The sequence below is a fragment of the Cornus florida genome, unplaced genomic scaffold, assembly GCF_030987335.1.
Source record: "Cornus florida cultivar Cherokee Brave unplaced genomic scaffold, ASM3098733v1 CherokeeBrave_3.0.0_Hap2_Chr11, whole genome shotgun sequence".
In the NCBI taxonomy this organism is placed as follows: domain Eukaryota; kingdom Viridiplantae; phylum Streptophyta; class Magnoliopsida; order Cornales; family Cornaceae; genus Cornus; species Cornus florida.
In genome coordinates, this window is record NW_026775581.1 from 72025081 (window position 1) to 72047434 (window position 22354).

A 22354-nucleotide genomic window follows, 5' to 3' on the forward strand; every position below is an offset into this window, starting at 1 on the left:
CAATAGTTTTATCGGTTCGGTTTGAAACCGTTGGTTCCAGTTTTATACCATTCTTGTTTATCCTAGAAACAGACAAAACCAACCATGTGCACTCTAGCTGCATGTTGCTTAAACAATCCCTTTTTAGCTAATTAACACAACCACCGCACAATACCTGCGAAATGGTGAAGAAGAGAGAGTACCGGAAGGTTCATATTTCTTAAACTACAAATCTTATAAAATAATAACACAATCACCATATTAACTTATAGCATTCCACTGCCAGACACGGCTATGGAAAAATCAAAGAACGATGTTTAAGAAAATGCAAAACTTTTCTATGCTCCATCAATAGATCCCAAATAACTTTTTTTAAACAAAAAATAATAATAATATTAAAAGGTACTTACTACATGCTAAGGACATTGACAGGTCAATAGTACGCCGAAGCTTACAACAAATTCTTTTTATCCCAGAAATACTAAAAGCTTCAACTGGCACAAATGGTGCTTGAGAACAATCCCGTCTCATCAGCCGCTGTGACTTTGGTATCTGGAATCTGAAAATTGTTCCAATCAGTCTGCTCTCAGAAGTTTTATTTGTTACAAGCACAGCAAGTTTCCAAGAACGCAGTAGGTCAACGAACTGGCTAAAAGTCTCTTCCTTTGTATGGCATTTCCTGTCAAAACAAAGTATTAACTCAAATAAGTTGCTTAATATTTGATCCAATTGCAAGGATGAAGGAGATTATTCTACATGACGAGCATGGAGGATCCAATCAGTCACTAGTCAAAACTGGGGTACGTGATTCCTGAGATAAAAAAGAACAGTTAAAATAACCATGGCGGATCAGTGAGCGTATTTAATAACACCCCACCATACGGTTCAGTGGAAGGAAAGGTGCATATTTCTATATTTTCCAATTTGTAAAGAAAGTAAAGCAGTCATATAATAATTGTCCAATGGAGAACAAGTTGCCTTCTGAATTTGAATAAGTTCGCAATCGTTTAGAAAGTATCAGTGCTCAGTCTCGTGGTATGGTATTGGAAACAAACTCCACCTAGATAATTTCAGAAATAGAACATGACTTCCTTAAACTACTAACATGTAAAAAGAAAAGAAATTTTCTTACAGGGGGATATGTTGGCATGTACAAGACTTGACGAGGGTGACCAAGAATCATCTGCTGCCCATACTGCAATGACAATGAGTACAAATATTACAATCAGTCTTTTTTCACAACAAAATGTGGAGAAGAATACCCACACAGCCCCAAAATAACCACAAAGCATGCGTACCTGAGGTCCATTTGGATGAAAATACGCCTGCGGTGATTGCATTTGCGCGGCCTGCGGATTGAATAAAACAGGCTGGTGTCCAGGAAATGATGGTCCAATCTGAGAACAGAATGTAATTGATACTGTTGATCAACCCTAAAGTATGCCCCATAACTATAAAGAATCATGCTATGGACATTTTATTGCCCATCTAAGAGTTTTGGAACTGCATTTTCTTTTTCCAACAAACACAAATGCGCCACTTTTCATGCGTTCACATATGTTCCTAATGAAATACCATTCATATTGATGCCCTAAATCTTCACCAGTACTCCTAATAATATTGAACTTCATAGAATAAGAAGATGGCAATATATACAAAAGATTGATTAAAATAGCAAGCTTGACTCCATGATGGCTCATGTCTACTTATTCTTAAATTATAAAGCCTAAATTAACCACTAAGTTCATAAAAAATGGAACCCAGATACGATCGCATTATAGGCATAATAGAGAGAAAACTAACTCCATTATAAAAAGGATCATCATTGCACCAAACAATACTATGGAGAAGCAGTGTCCAAAAAGGAACAATTAAACAAAACAAAACCTAAAATAAATTAAAAAAAACTAATTTGTTCCACGTCATAATAAATATAGGTGGAAACCAAAAAAACAAATATCTCAGCAAAGAAAACTCAGACTGGCATTAACGAACACTACATATGGACAAATCTTCAGGAGCCAGGCTAATTAGTAATGTAGACAGGATTCAAGTATTAAAAACAAATTTTGATCCACGCACACAAACACAGCTGTGTTATGAAGCAGGCATAGGTAACTTGTCAAAATGGTCCATATCACACCTTGGCTATCATTCTGTAACTTGGAACTAAAAAACCGGTTAAGGCACAAACTGGATATATTGAACTACTCACCCCAATAGGCACACCATGCATTTGAGGGACAGCGGCAACATTAGATGGAAAATAAAAGGAACCATCAGACACTGGAGAGGAAGGCCTTAATGGTGTCTGCGTTGGGATGAAACTTTTTGCATTGGGATTAAGTCTGAATTCCTGTAAAAACAATCAAAAGGAGATGAAACAAGATATAGCAAGATTTATTAAATGATATGCTTATTACGCTTACAGGCAAAAGCACATGCAAGTGTGTGTGCGTCCGATTTGGGGGTGGAAGTTTGGGGAGGGCTGGGGCAGTCCTCCATTTTATCTTGAGAAGGGGGTACACCTCATCAAAAAATTAAATAAAAGAAAAGGAAAAAGAAAAAATTAAAGTAAATCCCACCTTAGCATGGGGATTCAGGGTTGACTTTTCTGAAGACAATGAATTCAATGATGAGCTGGGTGATATTGCAGGAGGAGCACTCAAAGCAGAGGCAGCACCTCCACAATCTGAAGTAGATGAGGTAGAACTACCAGGTCGTCCACGAGAGGCTGCAGATTGCGTTGCTCCTTGTGTTCTGATAGATGCTGCATCCTCCAATGTGTCACTAGGAGAACTTGTCTTCTCCTGAGACTTGGATGACGAAACATGAGAGGGAGCATATGCGACAGCATTTGGTGATAATCCCCCTTTATCAGAGCCATCTTTCTTTGCACTCAGTGATGACTGTGAATCTGCATAAACAATTGTTTTCGATGGTGAAAACATCAAATTTGATGATATGACAATCACATGAAAGATTTTATCGCTGGTAAAGAAAATGAATTCATGCAAATTAATGTAAAGAATGATATTGATATCAACGTTTACAGCGATAAATCGCACTTCCAAGTGTATTGATAATTAATTATTTATTGGGGTTCGAATAAGCACTGTACCAGTGGAATCTGCAAGAAAATAAAAACATCCCAGAGACTAAAAAATTTGATTCAAAAATTGCACAGCAGAAAATTTAGGATCAACGAACAGGTAGCCCTTAACTTCCATGTATCATTGATACTTAATAATCAATTATTAAGTTTGACACGAACTCGACCATATGAGTTAGTGACCGAGACACCAGATCCTATGCATTAGGCTTTATAGTTATTTCTGAAGAGGATAACAGACATTTTAGACAAGCCCACAAAAAGACAAGAAAGCCAGTTTCGATTTGTGTCTAAGGTTTGACACTAACAAAAATTGCATTGTAGAAGAGTTAGAAAGGGGAATATTAATATATGAAACATGTTATTTAGGAAAATATATATATATATGAAACATGTTATAGAGTCAGATGCAAGCACACACATGCCAAAATCTTTGGTAGATTTAAGGCAGGAATCCATATGCCAGATATAGTAGAGAAATCTAAAATTATGTTAATGTTCATAACTGCCTAGAAAAAGTCGGCATCCAAGCAATTCCAGATCCAAATTGCAACTACGGCAGCGGATGCACATGAAGTTTTCAAAATCACTAATTAATTTAAGACAGGAACTCATATTCCAGACACATTAGACATTTTCCATCATTTAAATGTAAACAACTTTTTAGAAGCCTATCCTTCTGGCATCCTAGCAATTTCAATTGCAAATAGAAGGTGTGGCAAGGAGGGTTCTAAGGCTCAAACCTTAATTTGGCACATGCTAGACTATGGGGGGTCCACTTGGAGTCTTGCATGATTAGGGGGTTTGGTCAAATTGCATTATTTTGGTAATTGCATTAATTATGGTGAAATTTCATTGTTTTGGTAAATTGCATCAATTAAGTTATTTGTTATTTTATTAAGCTAGAGTCCACTTTTGATTACCTCCATTGTAGGGTAATCCAAGGGTCATCCTTTATTATAAAAAGGATATTATGTAATTCTGATTACTCAGTCAATAAATGAATAAAAATATACTTTTTGAGGTTTCTTTGTGAGTGATTCACAAATTCTGACGGTGTGAGGCCTTCTCTAGGTGTGATACCTAGGCGATGTTGGTTCCAATAGGTTTTTTATTGTTTTCAATCCTCTCTCTCTACCAATATGTTTATTTGAATTTCCAGCCACTTCTCCTTTGTTTTTCTACATTTCTACTATCGAACCTCCAAATTTAAGAGTTAGTTCTTTGGACTTTCAACCTCTGAACTCTTTGTTCTTAACTATTTAAGGCTTCTCCCTTGTCCTACATCAGTTTTTGATATCAGAGCCTGAGTTGACATCATGTCGACACAATCAGGAAATGAAAGATCGGGTAGTTATCAGCGAGATGAGCTGATATTTAAGCTTGTGGAGCAGCTTAATGGGTTGAATATCCGATTCAATGAGTTAGAAGCTTGAATGTGTCAACCTATTAACAATTTTGCTTCTGTTGAACAAGTAACTGCATCCAGTACAAATGATGGCAGTGGTCAAGAGCAACAACATTCTTTAACTGTGCAGCAAAGGCAGAATATGAGGGCTGATCCACCACCACACCCAATGTTCAAGTTTCCGAGAAATCTGCTGGGAATGAATTATCGTGTGCCACATACTAACGCTGGGGATATCACAAAGAAAATTAAAATGGAGGTGCCAGATTTTGAAGGTAAGGTTGATCCTACTGTATTTTCGGATTGGCTTGCTTCGATTGAAGAATATTTTGATTGGTATGATATGAGTGATGATCGTGGAGTGAGATTTGCTAGAATGAAGCTTGTGGGCCTAGCAAAAATATGGTGGACTGGTGTTGAAGGGGATATTAGGAGGCTGGGACAACCACCAATCAGCAATGGCAAGAAATGAAGGCAAAGCTTCGAGAGAAATACATGCCGGCCAATTACCGTGACAAACTGTGTGATCAACTTATCAATCTAAAGCAGGGTAGCATGTCAGTAGTAAATTACATGCAAAGATTTTATGAGTTAAAGACTAAAAGTCAAGTTGTGGAAGACCCGCGGCAAACACTTGCAAGAGTCAAGGCTGGTCTAAGATCTGGTATCAGAAGAGAATTGCTTCGCCAGTCATTATATGGTGTTGAACATGCTTTTCAGGTTGCATTGGACATGGAGGAGTACTTGAGTTATCAAACGGCTCGAAGATCTGGATATCAAACCTGGGAGGCAGCACCCAAAAAGTCCAGTGATGGAAATCGCAGCACACAATCAGTAGCAGCGCAGCCGAATGGTGGAAATGCTGATCAAAACTGCCCTTTTCTAACATGGCTGATCCTAAAGGGAAGAGTTTTGTGGCCAGCAAAGGTAGTAGAATGGATAACAAGTGCTTCAAATGTGGAGAAACAGGTCGCCTGGCATACCAATGTCCAAAGAAAAATTTACACATTGAGATAATGCATGAAGAAGAGCCAGAAGAACAAGGGGGAGACGACAATGGGAACATGTTTGACTATGGGACCTACAACCCTGATGATCTAGAAGAGGATGAAGATGTTCCATTAATCTCCGTCGTGAGGCACATCCTTGCAGCCCCTAAAGTTGAAGATGAAGATTGGCGACACAAATCTATTTTTCAAATGCTAGTTCGTTGTGGGAATCAAGCTCGAAAGGTCATTATTGATGGCGGAAGTTGCATGAATGTGGTGTCTGCAGCCACGGTTGAGCGCCTAAGCTTTCAGTCCAACCACATTCACAACCATTCAAAGTGGCATGGATAGATAGTACTTCTATTCCGGTAACTCAACGTTGTCTCGTTTCTTTCCTTTGTGGAGCTTATAATGAATCTGTTTGGTGTGATGTAATTCCCATGAAAGTGACACATATTCTCCTTGGGCAGCCTTAGATTTATGATCAAGATGTGTATCATTGTGGGAAGGAGAATACATACACTTTCTTGTTTAACAACAAACAGATTATTTTGAAGCCTATGTTTTCAGGTGAAATGGAAAAATATAAAGGTGGACAGGCTGTAAATGATGCAAAAAGCAAGAAAAAATCCCTCAATCTTCTTTCCAAGAAGAGGTTTCAATTGGAAAGTAAAGAGACTGGTGTAATATATGCTGTTGTAGCAAGGGAAATCAAAGAAACTGCTGTTGTTCATGATTCTTCAATGCCATCAGAGGTCGCCAACTTGCAGTCAGATTTCTCGGATTTGTCTCCCAAAGTTCTCCCCAACTCTATGTAATATCCAGCATGAGATCGACTTTGTACCAGGGTCTCCATTGCCTAACCTTCCAGCTTATCATTTGAATCCAAGCGAGCAAGCCGAGAGGCAAGTTAATGAGTTGATGTCGAAAGGATTTATCCGTGAAAGCTTAAGTCCTTGTGTCGTCCCAGCTTTGCTCACACCAAAGAAGGATGGTAATTGGCGCATGTGTGTTGACAGTCGTGCCATCAACAAGATTACAATCAAGTATTGGTTTCCTATTCCTTGAATCGATGATTTGCTAGACATGGTGGCTGGTTCTTGTATATTTTCAAAGATAGATCTGAAAAGCGACTACCATCAAATTCGCATAAGGCCCGGGGATGAATGGAAGACAGCTTTCAAGACAAAAGATGGACTCTATGAGTGGCTTGTTATGCCATTTGATCTTTCCAATGCCCCTAGTGCATTCATGCGCTTCATGACTCAGGTATTGCAGCCCTCTATTGGTCGATTTCTGGTTGTTCACTTGGATGATATTTTAATCTACAGCAGAACGAGGGAGGAACATATTTCCCACCTTCAACAAGTTATGAGAGTTCTCCGCCAAGAGAAGCTTTACATGAACTTGAAGAAGTGTTCCTTCATGTTGCCAAGTGTGGTGTTTTTGGGCTTTGTTGTTTCTTCCAAAGGGGTAGAAGCTGATCCTGATCAAGTGAAAGCGATTCTAGATTGGCCAATTCCCAGCACATTGCAGGAAGCGTGGAGTTTTCATGGGATAGCTTCATTCTATCGGCGATTTATTAGAAATTTCAGCACAGTAATGGCCCCTATCACCAATTATATGAAGAACAGCCAGTTTGTTTGGACAAAGGCAGCAGCACAGACTTTCGAAGAAGTGAAGAAAAGAATGAGTGCAGCTCCTATTTTGCGCCTTCCAGACTTCTCAAAGTGTTTGAAATTGCCTGTGATGCTTCACAGGTTGGAATTGGAGGCGTGCTCAGTCAAGGACATCATCTTGTTGCATATTTTAGTGAGAAACTTAATGAAGCAAAACAAAGAAGTGGCTGGAAATTCAAATAAACTGATGGGTAGAGAGAGAGGATTGAAAACAAGAAAAAACCTATTGGAATCACTCCAACAGGGCCTAGGTATCACACTTAGAGAAGGCCTCACACCCTCAGAATTTGTGAATCACTAACAAAGAAACCTCAAAAGGATATTTGTATTCATTCATTGACTGGGTAATCAGAATTACATAATATCCTTTTTATAATAAAGAATGACCCTTGGATTACCCTACAATGGAGGTAATCAAAAGTTGCCTCTAGCTTAATAAAGTAACAAATAACTTAATTGATGTAATTTACCAAAACAACGAAATTCAACCATAATTAATGCAATTACCAAAATAATGCAATTTGACCAAACCCCCTAGACTCCAAGTGGACCCCCATCGTCTAGCATGTGCCAAATTAAGGTTTGAGCCTTAGAACCCTCCTTGCCACGCCTTTTATATACTTTAAAAGGCTGCTGCCACTGTTCTCTACCACAGTAGAAGCAGCAGATGAAGTATTCAATGTTCCTGGCATAGGTAGTCCCTCCTGATTTTTCAAGATAATCATATTAAAAACAGAATCAGGGAAGTCATATCAAATGCTGACATGAATATTACCGGACGAACAACAATATAGTTGTAACCTATAAGGAGTCGCCACTTCCATATGAACTTCAATATGCACTCTACATGATTTCAATACTCATTCCTGACCAAAAATTTGCTCGTGACTAATGACCACCCTTTATCCACTTGGTAATCCATACTCCTGAAACTGATCGAGGTTCTGCAATGCTGCTATTTATAAACTATATTTCAAGGTGGTTAACCTACATCAGAAGCTCCAAATGGAACATATATAATCATATTCTTATCATAATTTGATCGGGAATCGAGACAACTCCATGGCTTATGTTGTTTACCGATTATATATAACAGTACTGGATATTTCTAAGAAAGTCTAAGACTCTAAGCAGTAAAATAAGAAACATTGAGCAATACAATAGAGTTAAAAGGCTTATAAATATATTGAATTTATATATATATATATATATTGTGGTAAAACCTAGTATTTCAGAAAAAAATAATATAATGATAACAATTTAAAACCAACTGATTACTTAAAATAACCATTTTTAAGGGGCGTATCAAATTCCCTCTCTACTTTCTAAACTTCCACTCCACTTGAATCTCTAATACATGAAATGACAAAATTACCCCCAAAAGTGGAGTATATGAGTAATTTTCAAGATATCAATTCTCAATAGGGACATCATTTTGGCAATCAACTTTCTACACTGCCACTCCACCAGCATTTTTAATAAATAAAATGACAAATTTACCCCTCAAAAGTGGAGTATATGAGAATTTTTTTTAAAAATAGTGGAATGTGTAAGTTTTTACAGGACAATTATGTTATTTCCTTTAAAGAAAAAAGCAAGTAGAGTGCAAGTGAAGACAAGTGGAATATGTATATCATTTCCTTTTCTTTTTTTCTTTTTTACAATATTTAGAATCAATAGGACTGAGAGATATATGATGTAATTAATAGTTAGTGGTATTATATGTGATAAAGGAGTATCAATGAGTTATCACTGAAAAAAAAGATATATATATATATATATGAATATATATCAATAAGTTAATAGGAAAATCCTATAGGATATTCATTAAGTCAGATATCTTACACAGAGCATTGTGTTAGCATTATATATATATATATATATAAGAATGAAAAAAAAAAAAAAACGAAAGAAAGAAAAAGGAAAAGAAACAAGAACAACAACATTCATGTAGATGAAATGAAAATGCTAAGATGGATGAGTAATACCCCAAGTTTCAAAACAAGGTTCTTTGGTGAGTGATGGTGGCGATTCTTTAATGCCAGGTATTGTGGAGCCTTCTTGTAGAATATATGTGGGCTAGTGTGAGGATGTATGTGTTACTGCATGACTGTATTAGGTGTGCCAACACTAAGATAACGTGTCCACTTGTTTGACCCATACACTCGTTTGGACTGAACAAATTAATGTGAGAGGGTCTTAGCATGGACAGCTAGATTCATCTTTGTATAATACAATATGGTACTATTAGCTCAGCAAAGTTATCAAAAGAATTCTCCGGAACCACTTGACCTGATGAGGTTATTAGGTAAGGTAAGATAATATATAGACACGCTAACAAAGCTTAAAAAAACAAAAAAACAAAAAAAAAAAAAGGAGAGGAGGAAGGATGCATGTGTCACATCAAGAGCAAGTGGAGGATCTCTACACCCCACATTAGAAACACCTGTACCTATATTTATATATTATAAAAGTAACTTCAGCTTCTAAAGGAAGCTTTCTATATGGTTCTAGTGAATTGTACTGTGTATATATTGGTAGAAAATAAAGGGGAGCACAGGAGAGAACAGAAACTCTTGGTCCAAACGATAGAGAGAGAAAGAATGAGAGAAGAAAAAAGACATATAGCAAAGACCCAATTTGGCCAACTTCTCTGCGAGTTTCTGCATGGTAAGAACAGGTTGTGTATTGTTTGGTTCCAGGGCATGAGGGTTGTTTGGAATTGCTCTTACAGTTCTAAGGTTTCTTAGAAGTGGCAATTTTGAGGAGAGAAGAATAAAGAAGAAAAGAGGAAAAGAAATGGAAAGCAAAGATTGGGGAAAAAACTTCAAAGAAAGGTAGGTTATCCTTCTCTTTTAAACTTCTTGAAAATTAAATTGTTGGTTTCCAATAGCTAAAATAATAGAAACTTCTACAAGTTGTTTTCCTCACGTGAAAACTATGGAATTTGATTATCAAATTGTTTTATTTAGCATGAAAATGATTGTGAATTATTAGACCTTAAATTGGCTATCTGTGTTGAAAAAAAAACATTTCTGAATTGAATGATTTTGGTTTAGAGCTGAAAATAATATATTTTGAATTGTTATTTATATTTGAAATTTTGCAGTATTAAATTACACTACTTAAAGAATTTCTGGGTTTTGATTTGAATTTAAAATGTTGAGAATTGAATTTGTTACAAATTTTTGAATTTGTATCATCAGAACGGCTGTGGAAACTGAAATTCTGGAAAGAATTATAATACTTTTTTCCTTCAATAATTTAGCTTTCTAATGGCTTTAGTCTCATGTCATTTGAGCTAATATTTTATTTTTTATGAATTTTTAAAGATGGGTTGTTTTTGCTGAAACTATTCAGAACAACAGTGTCTTTGAGTAATTTTAGATCCTACCTATTTTTTATTTGAGAAAGAAAGTTTGGAAGATGAAAACAGATATTTAATGGTTTCTCCATAAATTTATTTCATCATTTGAAATGAAGTACTCTATTTTCAATGGATTTTCTAGTATGAGCTATGGGCCTATGGTTGTGGACCAAAAATAGTTTGTGGAATGAAAATGGTATAAAGTTATCTACGTTGATATTTGGCTTTGGGTCCCTCAATTGTGTATGTGTCTAGCATGAAATAGGTAGGGTAAGAACTCCCTTAGGTTGAAATACCTTAAACGGCCCGGGTTTAACGAGGGCTGAGGGGGTGTTCACGGTCCCTGGGTGCGAGCCCCATAAAGCCGAAGGACAGGGGCGGTGGTCCCAGGGGAAGGTCCCTAAAGGCGCATAGGGTACACATTGTTGGACCAGTTATTGTATCGATGATCTCCTCGGATTTGCTGTTCGGAATGTATTATTTGAGTATTTATTCTTGGTGATTTTAAAGTTTGTAGCTAGAAAATACATGTTGGATTATGATTATTATTATCATTTACTAAGATTCAGCTCCTTAATCCCATTGTTCAGTTCCTTTTTCTAAAAAGTGTAAAAAAAAAAAATTCGGTCAATTGTTCAAAGAAATGTTTTTCTACTAAAAATTTATCTATTCTTCAGTAAATCCGGAAGCCTACTGGGCTCGTTTAGCTCACCCTATTTTCTTCTAAAAAACTTACAGGTGCTAGAAGGGTTAGCAATCTACATAAAACTATAAGGTGTCCGTGAAGTGTTCGATGACTTTAGTTAATAGATTTTTATCTCATTGTTCTTTCTTTGAGGTTGCCTAAGCACTATTTGACTGATGGAGCATTTTGGTGAGTAATGTTTGGTGAACTTGAATTTTAATTTAACTTGGAATGTCCTAGAGATGAATTTGAGTCTTGGAGCTGTTAATGGTTTGAGAAAGTAAATTTTTGGTTGGTGGTTTCTATAAATGCTAGTTATCTCACGCGCAGTGGGGAGCGGGGCCTGACAGATTATGAGCGATGAGATAAGGTTACCAATAACAAAGAGAGGGAGAAATTAGGAATGATGCCTTCAGGAAAACTGACTTAAGTCGTATGTACATATACAATGAAGTAGAGGAAGCACCACTAAAAATATAAAGTTAATTTGTTTAGAAGGTAAGAGATAGAGCTCAACCAAATAATGCAGTACAGTTAAACAGAGAAAAAGTTGTATCTTGCGCGATTCATCTAGGCAGAGATATCTGCATTAGCTGAAAGCTATAGGCAAGAAAGTTTACTCACCCTCGGATTTTGATGTCCGTGCATCCTCGGCTAACTGCATCAGCGTGTATAGAAATAAAGTTGTTACGAAGCATCTATTAGCAAACAAACCAAAAGCAACGAAAAGAGGCACCTCGAATGTACATGGATTAGTCAAACCATAACTCACCGTCAGCTTTTCTACATACTCCTTAATGTAATTACTTCCAGCGTGCTGTTCACTGGACTGGTTCTCTTGAATCCTATAGTTAGAGAATATTGAATAAGTTACACGTGATAGCAATTGAAGAATAAAAATATCAGTCTGTCAGTTCTCATGACAATACAAGCAACATATCATCAGTATTCAAGATCAACATATAATCAGCAAAGACAAGAAGGAACCTGCTTTCAACATCAAAGGCTGAGAACTTTTCTGAAAGTTGTTCAGATGACAGCTGTCTGGCATTATCACTAGAACCAGACCGGTATAAATCCCTGCCAGTACTTGTCTGAGAAGATTGTATCTCTTCCTGCGTACAACAAAAGACAAAAAGAAAAATAATAATTATCTTAGATTAGAAGAGGCCAAGTCACCATATTCAAGAATAAGAATATGGATGGCGAAAAGTAAGTAAACAATGGACATATTACACACACTCACGCACATGCAGACAAACAAAGGGGAAAAAAAGCTTGAAATCGATGTTTGAGAGCCAGTCAGTTAATTTTATTCAGATGACAAGATGATGTTCTGGGAAAGTCTTCCAGTTGGCATAGACTGAACATTTGCAATTGCTTGTCAAGGGCTCAAGGCCATTACACCTACTTAATGAATATTTTACAACATAACAAATGCTTTTAAGCTGGGTTTACAGTAGGGTACTAGTTACCGTTAAAACCTTAGAAATGAGGCTTGGAGAAAAAGGTTATATCTCCTGCCTCATGTACTGAGGTAAATCCATTTAGTTGGTTAGCTAGAAGAACTGATCAGAAAGAAAATAATGCAAATTTGTACAGTTATCCATGATTGGGAAAGAAAAAAAAATTGATTAAAAAGTTGGGAGAATACCATACCATAGATGAAGAGTGTGATGACAATTGAGCTCCAACATTACTTTTCCCACTGGTCAAGTCAGTAAAAGCCCTGCTAACAGCGGAACCAGAGTCATCTCCAAAGGTTTCAGTATTGCGTGAATCCAACAATATATCTTCATGGTCATCATATCCACTGTCATCAACCCCCCTAAAGACCGATGAGAATCTGGTTTCTTCATCAATATCAAAGTTTTCATGAAGATGAATGCCTCTTTCCTAGTAAAAAGAACATGTGAAGCATGAAATAAGGAGAAAATCTTGGGGAAAAATAGCTAAAGAGGTCATAAACTGAGGTTAGGATGATCTCACCTCTGCTAAATGGAGGTCTTGAGTTTCCTCACCCTCAATTTCTCTGGCTATTCTGGAAGCTTCCATTTCCAACTCTCTCGTCTGAGGACCTCTCTCAAGTTTTGTTGTATACAGTTCCTCATCAAATGTGCTCTTTACCCCAAACAACGCTTCGTTTGCTTCAAATTGATCCCAGCCCCTAATAAGTACAATTAATAAAATTGACTGAGAAACTGCAGTCAACTAATTTCATTAGTAAATGAATATTTGAATTTAAAATCACGCATACACTAAATTGGCCTCAACCCAACAATCTGAATTTGACAACAGCAATCTTCTTTGCATACCACTATGTGTAGACACCCGTTTTTGTTAGGCAATTAGCTCTACTTCAATACGTTAAGCCACATTCCTTTAGTGCCTCAATTTTTTTCATAGCATCATGTCTATGACTTTAACCGCATTGCTTCGACTTAAATCATGTTAAACAAATAGGATCCAGAAATTGCGCTACAGGTGATGAGCATATGTAAGGATGAAAATTTTATTCTACCTAAATATTGAAGTTAACTACAAGAGATTTCGATTTATGTAGAACTAAAAAACAGTAATGCCTATTGAATTAAAATGATTCCTAAAAGACTAGTTTATCAAAAGTTGAATATTCGTTGGGGAAAAGGATATAAAGATGGTTTTTAGGACAATACTTTCATTGAGGCCATTCAATTAATGTGATCACCTAATCTTCTTGATTCTATTGCTTGATCAAATCACGTAATCTTCTCGGTTCTATTACTTAATAAATCTCAAAATAGTGAATACATTAACGAATGAGGAAAACATTCTAGTGCCTTGTATGGCTGCAAAAGTGACAAAGAACAACAGTTGCACCAACTACTGTTTTATTCAACATCGGGTCAAGCTAAGTTACTTTGGTATATAATAATTTAAGACTTACAAAGGTATCCAAAAAAAAAAATCAAGTTGATGCCATGTAAAGATTGGAAAGTGACGCAGTTTATAAGAAACTCAAGAAAAAAGAAATCTCAAAATTTGAAAGGCCCACTTAGGACCTTGCAAGTAGAGTCCATTTTTATGTCTTCTTAACATAATTTAATGCTGGTATAGATTTATCTATATTTTCAATGTTCTAACTTCGAGTCCAGATTATTTAGTGATTCAAAATTTTCTTAATGTACTGTGTATTTTTTTTTTTTTTTTGATAAGTAAAAGAATGATTTTTCTTAATGTACTGTGTATTAAGGATCTCTGGGACATAATTTGCATCAAGTTGTGGTATTTGGGAATATAGCGTGGACTTTACTAGAATTATATATATTACACTAAACAAAGTCTCTACTCTCTACGTTTCTCAATATGAAAACCCAGTCCTAGTAGGGCCAGAACTAGACTTAACTTTTCTTATTTTTTGTTAATAGGTTGGAACGAAATAAAGCATATGTATATAAAAAATAAAAATCAAAAATCAAAGCTTTTGAAGCTCGTCGGAATTGTGCAATTGCAACCATAACCCAAAGTGAAATGCCCAGAAGACCTAGGAATAATTTCTAGGATCTCCTTCTAATTGCTACTTCTCTGGCTTTTATTTGATTCTCCACAAATATGATATACTATTTTAGTCAAAATTGGCCAAAAAATTCATTGGTTCTTCAACCTAAAAGCCTACTCTCACAACCCTAATCTTTGCCCTACAATGTAAGCCATTTCCTTGACACTCAAAACCCAAAAATAGGTGTGGTCCAGAAATTCCAATAACCTTTAACTTCGATCCACCAACATAGCACTTAAACAAGCATAACTCCTTTCCATATTCAATCATTTACCAACCACCCACAAGAAAACCAGTCACTATTTACTATAACCAGGAGAACAGCCCCCATCATGTAGCAGCAAACCTTGCTCCTTTCTTACACCTTTACAAGCCCTAAAACTCCATATCATCACCAACCTTTAGCCATATCAAGCTAATAATAGTAATCAGCCTCAAAAACACCCTTTTAGCATTGTCCCATGTCAATTATTGTGCCCGAGATTGCAAGAGGGTGTATTTGCAGTTGTCCTACATCAAAAAGGGCTCAACCAAACTCCGAATGAGCTATTTTCTTCCACGAGCAATGAAGTGAAGTCAAAAAAGAGAAGAAAAATCTCTGTATGTTATTCATCACATCTTAAAAAAAAACATGCAACATGGAGCATAGAGTGGTTGTGTAGCTGGTTTAAGACAGAAAAAATGGCTATGAGTAGATACATTGATGCAATGAGACACATGCACGACGGAGAAGTAATAAATGTTAGAAGAAATAGACATGACACAAGTGTACAGAAATTTACAAAATATTGACAGATGGTAAATATTGAGCAATCTTTTGACTCTATAACCAAGGTTCACGGTAAAGAATAATAAGCAGTCAATAAAGATAATTTAAGTATAGCTTGACTGAGGATGCTATGACCAATGAGATGCAATACAAGAAACACCATAGCAAAAAATGAATTCATTTGTGATAAAATGACCAGCATGGAGAAGTAACGGATATCAAAACAATTAGAAGTAACGTAACTGTATTGAAATATGCAAAATGTTGACAGCTGGTAAATATTAAGCAATAACATCTTTTGACGCTGTAGCCAAGGTTCTTAATCATGGAAAAGAATGATTAGCAGTCAATAAAAATAATCTCCAAGTATAGCTAGAATGAGGATACTAAGACCAACGAGACATGCACAAGAAAAAATGTAGCAAAAAGTGAATTTATTCTTGATAAAATGACTGGGACAGCCAAACCAAGAATAGAGCTTCAAGGTTTTTGGAGATATGTGTGCACATTTGCAAGACAAAGTTACTTGCCAAAACTATAAAAACACTGGTACACTTATTTGTCAATATAAATCATAACTGACGATACCATATAAAAGTGCATGTTAACTATTTCATACAAATAAATACAAAAATAAAAATATGACAACGACCTCAACATTTAGAACAGAACCCTCATCAACAATTCAATCTCTTCTAAGTTTCTCATATTCCTTCGATCCAATAAAAATAAAAAGATGACAACGAACTCAACATTTAGAACAGAACCCTCATCAACAGAACAATCTCTTGTAAGTTTCTCATATTCCTTCAATCCAATCCTACATAAACATGAAACTTCCCAACTAGCTCTAGACATGTCCCATACTCTACAGGAGCTATTTAGAATTTTCGTTCATAGTGTATATTTTAAACTAAAAATAGAACAAAAATCTACCCACGCATTCTAAACAATTTAGTATCAACAAATTGTACTAGAATCAGGCATTCTTGCATAGTCCTGATAGAAGACTCTTCCACAAAGAGCCTCAGGAATTAAACCAAACTTATTCTCCAACTCCAGCATAATCTTCATGTGTTCCACATAATACTATTCACCACTGCAACAGTAGCAACTAATAGGACAAAAGTGCTTCATTGCTTGACTAATTACTCCATATAAAGTTATTAAAATTAGAATAACAAAAATAGTCTGTTCATTGCTTAGAATAACAGCACCATGTAATTGCCTAAACTTCATATTCTTAAATGCTTATGGCTGATCAAATTTCATACATTATGACTTAACCGAAAAGGAGCATTCCAGCAACTTAAATAACGAATGGAACCATAAAATAGATATGAATGAAGTAGTATGTCATACATGATGTTTGAAGGCTAGAAAACTAGAAAAGGTAACAGTCCAACCAACAAAAATGTTTCCAGAATAAAATCATCTTGAGTAAAATCGGATACACAATAGTTATTATTAAGTGTAACAGAAGGTACAACTACAGAACACATAAAATTCAGTTTAGCATATAAAGGTTGCCAAAAGAAACCATAAGAAATGTTCAGACGTAATCTGAGGAAAGTAGAGAAATCACTAGGCAATTTACTCAAAGGATTTGTAAAAAGAATAAGAATAATTAAACGAGTTAACAACCTATTCCAAGGGCCATCAAATATATTATCCAATTCGGGACATTGTGGATCATCTTCATCAGGGATCCAACGTTCCAACTCCCTCTCCGCCTCAACTTGACGAGATTGTGAAATAGAGGAATCTAGCAAAATGTCCTGCTGTTTTGCCCGTTGGAGCTCATTTGTCATTGCATCCCTTGTCACAGACACACCCTGGTCCAATTGAATGACAGTTAGATCACTGTAGACCTAAGCAATAGAAATAGCAGTCCATCCAACAAAACACATGGAGGTCATATATATATATATATATTAGCTACTATTTGAAGTCCTCCTAAAATAACCATGAGTCTCAAATATTGAGCCGAAGCTCCAAATAGAATCCAATTTGGACAAAAAAAAATTTTTTTTTTTGATAGGTGCTATGGACGTAAAATATTTAAGGGTAAAGAGCAAGAAACTCCCCAGTTATATTAAAATTGTGCACAAAACAACACTCCTATTTAGAATGAGCATATAACTCCTCAACATTTGAAAAACGTGTGCTCATTGCGCCATAATATCTGTTGACCGTCAATTTTGACCAAATTTTTTTATAAAAATCCCAAAATATCCTTTTTGTTTTTTCGGAGATAAGAGGTTTTTTATTTTTATTTTATCAAGGGCATTTTAGATATTTCAGTCTTTAAATTGAGAAATTTTCCTTATTTGCTCAATTTGAAAAAAATAATAATAATAATTGATAAGTATTTGCTCAATTTGAAAAATGCAGGGTTTTTTTTTTTTTTAACATCAGGAGGGTTTTTGCACAGTTTGTGTATAACAAGGGTTTTTTTTTTTTTGCACTTGACCTATATTTAAAAACAACTCTAGAGAAATGCAACATTACCTTTGCTATAATTTGCACAAGTTCTTTAGCTGGTATAATTAAAGTCTTTGAAGGACCCTTGCTAACAGAATCTGAAATAGCCTTTTGTCCTCGAGAAGAACCAGCCCTTGTTAAGCGAGCCATTTTCAAGATAATTCCTGCAAAAGGCGACCAAATTAACATTGCGAACGTAAACGGAATATGCATAGAACTCCAATTAACTTTTTCCATAAATGGGGGTTAAGGAAACCAACTTCAACAATGCAAATGACAAATGATTACTTTAAAACAGATCCGAAATTTCAGGACATACCAAAATCTCTGTCAGCATTTGTTGCATGAAATAGTCCAGAAAATATAGATCCGTCTTTCACCTGGACTTCCACTTGATGTCCAATAAGACATGTTGTTAAATATACCAGTCGCTCGCGTGAAGGACTATCATTTCCTCTGCCTTTGCTTCCACTCATCACACCTGATCCAACTGAAGTTAGAATGAATACTGTACCGCTACAGTAAACAATTTATCTTTAGGTTGCCAATTTTACCCGCATTGATCGACTTGCTGGGGTTTGTTTTCCCATACTGTGAATTGTTCTCCAATCTAGTGCCGATATCTCTTTCAACTCTTCGACGGCCAAATCCATTAGCAGTCGATCTGGGTGGTACAACTTGCTGCAGATTCATTCTCAAAAGCAACAGGAAATGTACTGAAAAGAAGTTTGCAATCAGATTAATCCAATCTGCTGCAAAGTAAAATCAGATTAATCATAAACCAAGAAAAAGCATATAGTAGTCTACAGTCTGCATAAGGCGTTGTCGAGGATCTAGAAAAAATCAGCAAAGATAAAAGCCTATAGGAGGAGCTGAGTTCATATGTAAGTGGCCTAATTTCCATTTGATAAAGGGTTAATTGTAGAAAACCACCTAAACTCTTAAAAACTTGCATATCATCCCCCTGTACTAATTTTTTTCATATAGCAAAATATCAAAAAAAAAAAAAAATTCCAAGACACCCCATCCATTAAATTACTTAATGAAATAGACAACTAAGTTTCACGTGAGAATTTCATCGTATTGGGTAACCTAAAAAACCACAATAACCCTCTTGGTCCCAATTGCAAACCAACCCCACCACACCCCCCACCCCCCAAACACCAAACCTTCTTCCTCCCTCCCCAACACCCCCAAGCTATAAAATATGCACATCACCCCCGTGTATAGACAGATTCCTCCCCCCCCCCCCAAAACACCAAACCTTCTTCCTCCCTCCCCAACACCCCCAAGCTATAAAATATGCACATCACCCCCATGTATAGACAGATTCTTTATAGTTCGTGGGGTTACATGCAATTAACCTTATGGACAATTCAAAAACTTCAGGATGCATTTTACGCATTTAACAGCCACTTAACGCATGTTAGGTTCTTGGCCTTATCTGCAAATTTTTAGTAATTCATAGGGTAAATTTTCATTCCAGGGTAACATGCAAATTTTGTATAGTTCAAGGAGGTTTCGTGCAATCAACACTTTATTTAATCAACTGCAAGTTAAAAGAACTTCAAATTATTTACCCCAACAGAATAGGCCTAACAACTGGAACTTCCTTAATAGAGGAAGAAGGCCCAATCAACTCAACAGTCTTTGTGGACCACTAAGAAGGAGCCCCTGGCATACTAGTGTTCTTTCAAATGGATTAGCCTGCCCTTTCCAGGATACCACTCATTTAATGATATCTAAGCTTTTCAGGGACCACCTTCAACCAGTAAAATAAAATCTCCGGTATGAATTTATATAGCAATTGTTTAATCAGTTACCCAACACTCGATAGAGAAGGATACAAGCTCGTATAAGAAACTCGGGCTACATCGTTTGGAAAACCAAGCACAAACTTGAACAAAATATCTACAAATCAATCTTAACATATATTCTTCTCCCAAATGCAAGCCCATTAGCTATAATTTTTTTATAAGATTTCATTAAAAGCACTCAAAAGGGGAGTGTGCCCAAAGAAAAACAAAAGGCATTATACCCACCAACCGCCCATTAGCTATTATCACACAATAGGCTGCACAATGGCTTCTCCTTCTTGAGAAGAAAAATAAGTACACAGCAGAGCCATTTTCAAGAACTACACCCAATTACCGCCCATCTCACTGGCTTCACTGCATTTTTCAAAACTTTCCTTGTTCACTACTTAATATCATATTATTTTTTTAAAATAAAAATCTAAATATATATATATATATAATAAAAATAAAAAGAAACCCAGCAACTGACTAGAGTTGACGACATTTAACCTACTGATAAATATCACATGGTTATGATTAATGACTGGAAACTTCTAAAGCTACACTTCATGGTAATTAATAATTTAATATCATATACTTACATCTTGAATTACTTTTGAGAAACTTCACTAATAAAAAATACAATAAATAAGCTTTTACATGTCTCTGAATAGATAAACTAAGCATCACTTATGTTATTCTATTTTTTAGTTAAACCAAGTCAAATAAATGTAGAAACCTAAGTCACAGAGAGGGATCGGGGGCGAATTTGGGAGCGGGAGTGCCAAATCGGCAAATCTAAATCGCATAGAATGGGAATCGGAGTGAGAGCAAGAGCGAGCGCGGAGCGTGAAAGCAAGAGCGCGCTTGGAGCGTGAGAGCGGTACCCATGAAGAAGAATTGTGTGACTTAGGTCAAAACTAGTCAAACAAACACAAAAACAAGCTCATATTAGATAGATTAACCATGAAACAGTTCTTATTCTCACATGCATCAATACTAACAAATTTAGCAAAAAAATCATCCTACTAAAAGTAAAAATCAATACATTCAGTGCTCTCTTCTATTTTTTTTTTTTCTTTTATAATTTTTCCCATGTTCTTTCTCATCATCACCACCCTTGCCATTATCCCTAGAATGGGTCGGCCACATGAATTCTATTTTTTTATTCTTCCTTATTATACACTATGTTTCCTTTAAGATTTAAATTTTTTAAATCATTTTCAATTACTTCCTCCCAAGAGACTTTTGTCCGACCTCTTTGAGGTTTCCCTTCTAACTGAGACATCTCCGGGTCTACCTTGTATATGGCCATACCACATAATTCCAGTTTCTTGAATTTCATCATTAGCAGGCATTATGCATGGTTTTCCCCTCACTTGATCATTATAATTTTTCCAGTATTCTCTTCAATTATTAGTACGAGGAAATCAAACATGGGAATCTAAATTTACAATCCTCAAGTAAAAAAGCAATCTTCTGGGAAAAAATAAAAATAAAAAATAAAAAAAACAGCGAAAATAGAAATCATTTAAGAGAATCAAGAAAATGTGTTAAAACAGATAAGAACTTAAAAACAATTGGAAAGTTCCAACTTGGCCAAAAAATCACAACTTAATGAGTTTATCATGCATAACTGTAACCCGAATCAATCACCAAACCACAATATAATTGTAAATGACACGTACTAAAAAGTGCATACCCGCAAATACAAACTCCAATAAAGCAGCTCAATAGCAATAAACTATTAATTGAAAGCATAAATGAAATTAACGAGAGCTAGGGTTCTTACCTGTGACAGAAATTAGTAAGATAAATGTGTCTGCACTCGATCGCTTAGAACACAATCAATAGATGCGACGGCGCAACAGCAGCGGATCGAAGGTGATTGGGACGGTGACAGGACGCGAGTGTTAAATATATGTATGTGTGTGTGTGTGTGTGTATATATATATAGAGAGAGATATATATATATAGAGAGAGAGAGAGAGATTAGAGATTGAGGAAGAGAAACTACAGAGAGGCGCTAAGATGTGCCGCGCGACGATAGCTGTCGGTCGACGAAGACGGCGCCAGCGGTGAACTATGTGTGTGTGAGAGAGATATATATATCGGAGATCGGAGATTTTTCGGTCTGCGTAAGAAAGCCCTAGTTCCGCGACAAGAGAGAGAGTTCTCTGTCAATAAGGAAAGCCTAAAATAACTCAACTGATTCAGAAAAAAGCTGTGAAAGATTTTTAAAATTGTACTCACTATTTATACACCACTTCTATATTCTTATAACTCACTTGAGTCACTTGTCTTAAAAAAAACTACATAATTTCCATTTATGAACAAATTTATGTACTCCTATCTCCTAATAATCGGTTAATTATAAAAAATAAAAAATAAAAATATATGTTGAAAGATAGTTTTTTTAATTTTGTTCATTAAAAAATTAAAGTGGATATTTTTTTTACATAAAATGTTTTGGACTTTTGATTAATTTTCATAAAATCATTTGCAAATAAAAATGAGAACGATTTGTGCTCGTGTTGGGATAGAGCCA

General features: G+C 35.8%; 1 protein-coding gene across 6 annotated transcripts; it reads right to left on the minus strand.

Moving 5' to 3' along the window:
• Positions 1–295: 295 nt before the first annotated feature.
• Positions 296–22042, minus strand: LOC132286741 (polyadenylate-binding protein-interacting protein 4-like). Of its 6 annotated transcripts, none has more exons than XM_059789124.1 (17): positions 21599–22042; positions 20546–20726; positions 18565–18726; positions 18330–18491; positions 18038–18174; positions 17171–17361; positions 13209–13386; positions 12879–13115; positions 12207–12334; positions 11992–12064; positions 11844–11877; positions 2565–2896; positions 2195–2335; positions 1278–1376; positions 1112–1174; positions 736–790; positions 296–658 (listed from the first exon to the last, which is right to left on the minus strand). In XM_059789124.1, exons 2-16 carry the CDS (start codon positions 20613–20615, stop codon positions 758–760), a joined length of 2040 nt encoding a protein of 679 aa, XP_059645107.1. In that variant the 5' UTR covers positions 20616–20726; positions 21599–22042; the 3' UTR covers positions 296–658; positions 736–757. The 6 variants fall into 6 exon arrangements, with proteins under 6 accessions (XP_059645107.1, XP_059645105.1, XP_059645110.1 ...); XM_059789122.1 differs by having other exon boundaries at positions 18565–18762; XM_059789127.1 differs by lacking the exon at positions 20546–20726 and having other exon boundaries at positions 21599–22041.
• Between the last annotated feature and the right edge of the window lie 312 nt (positions 22043–22354).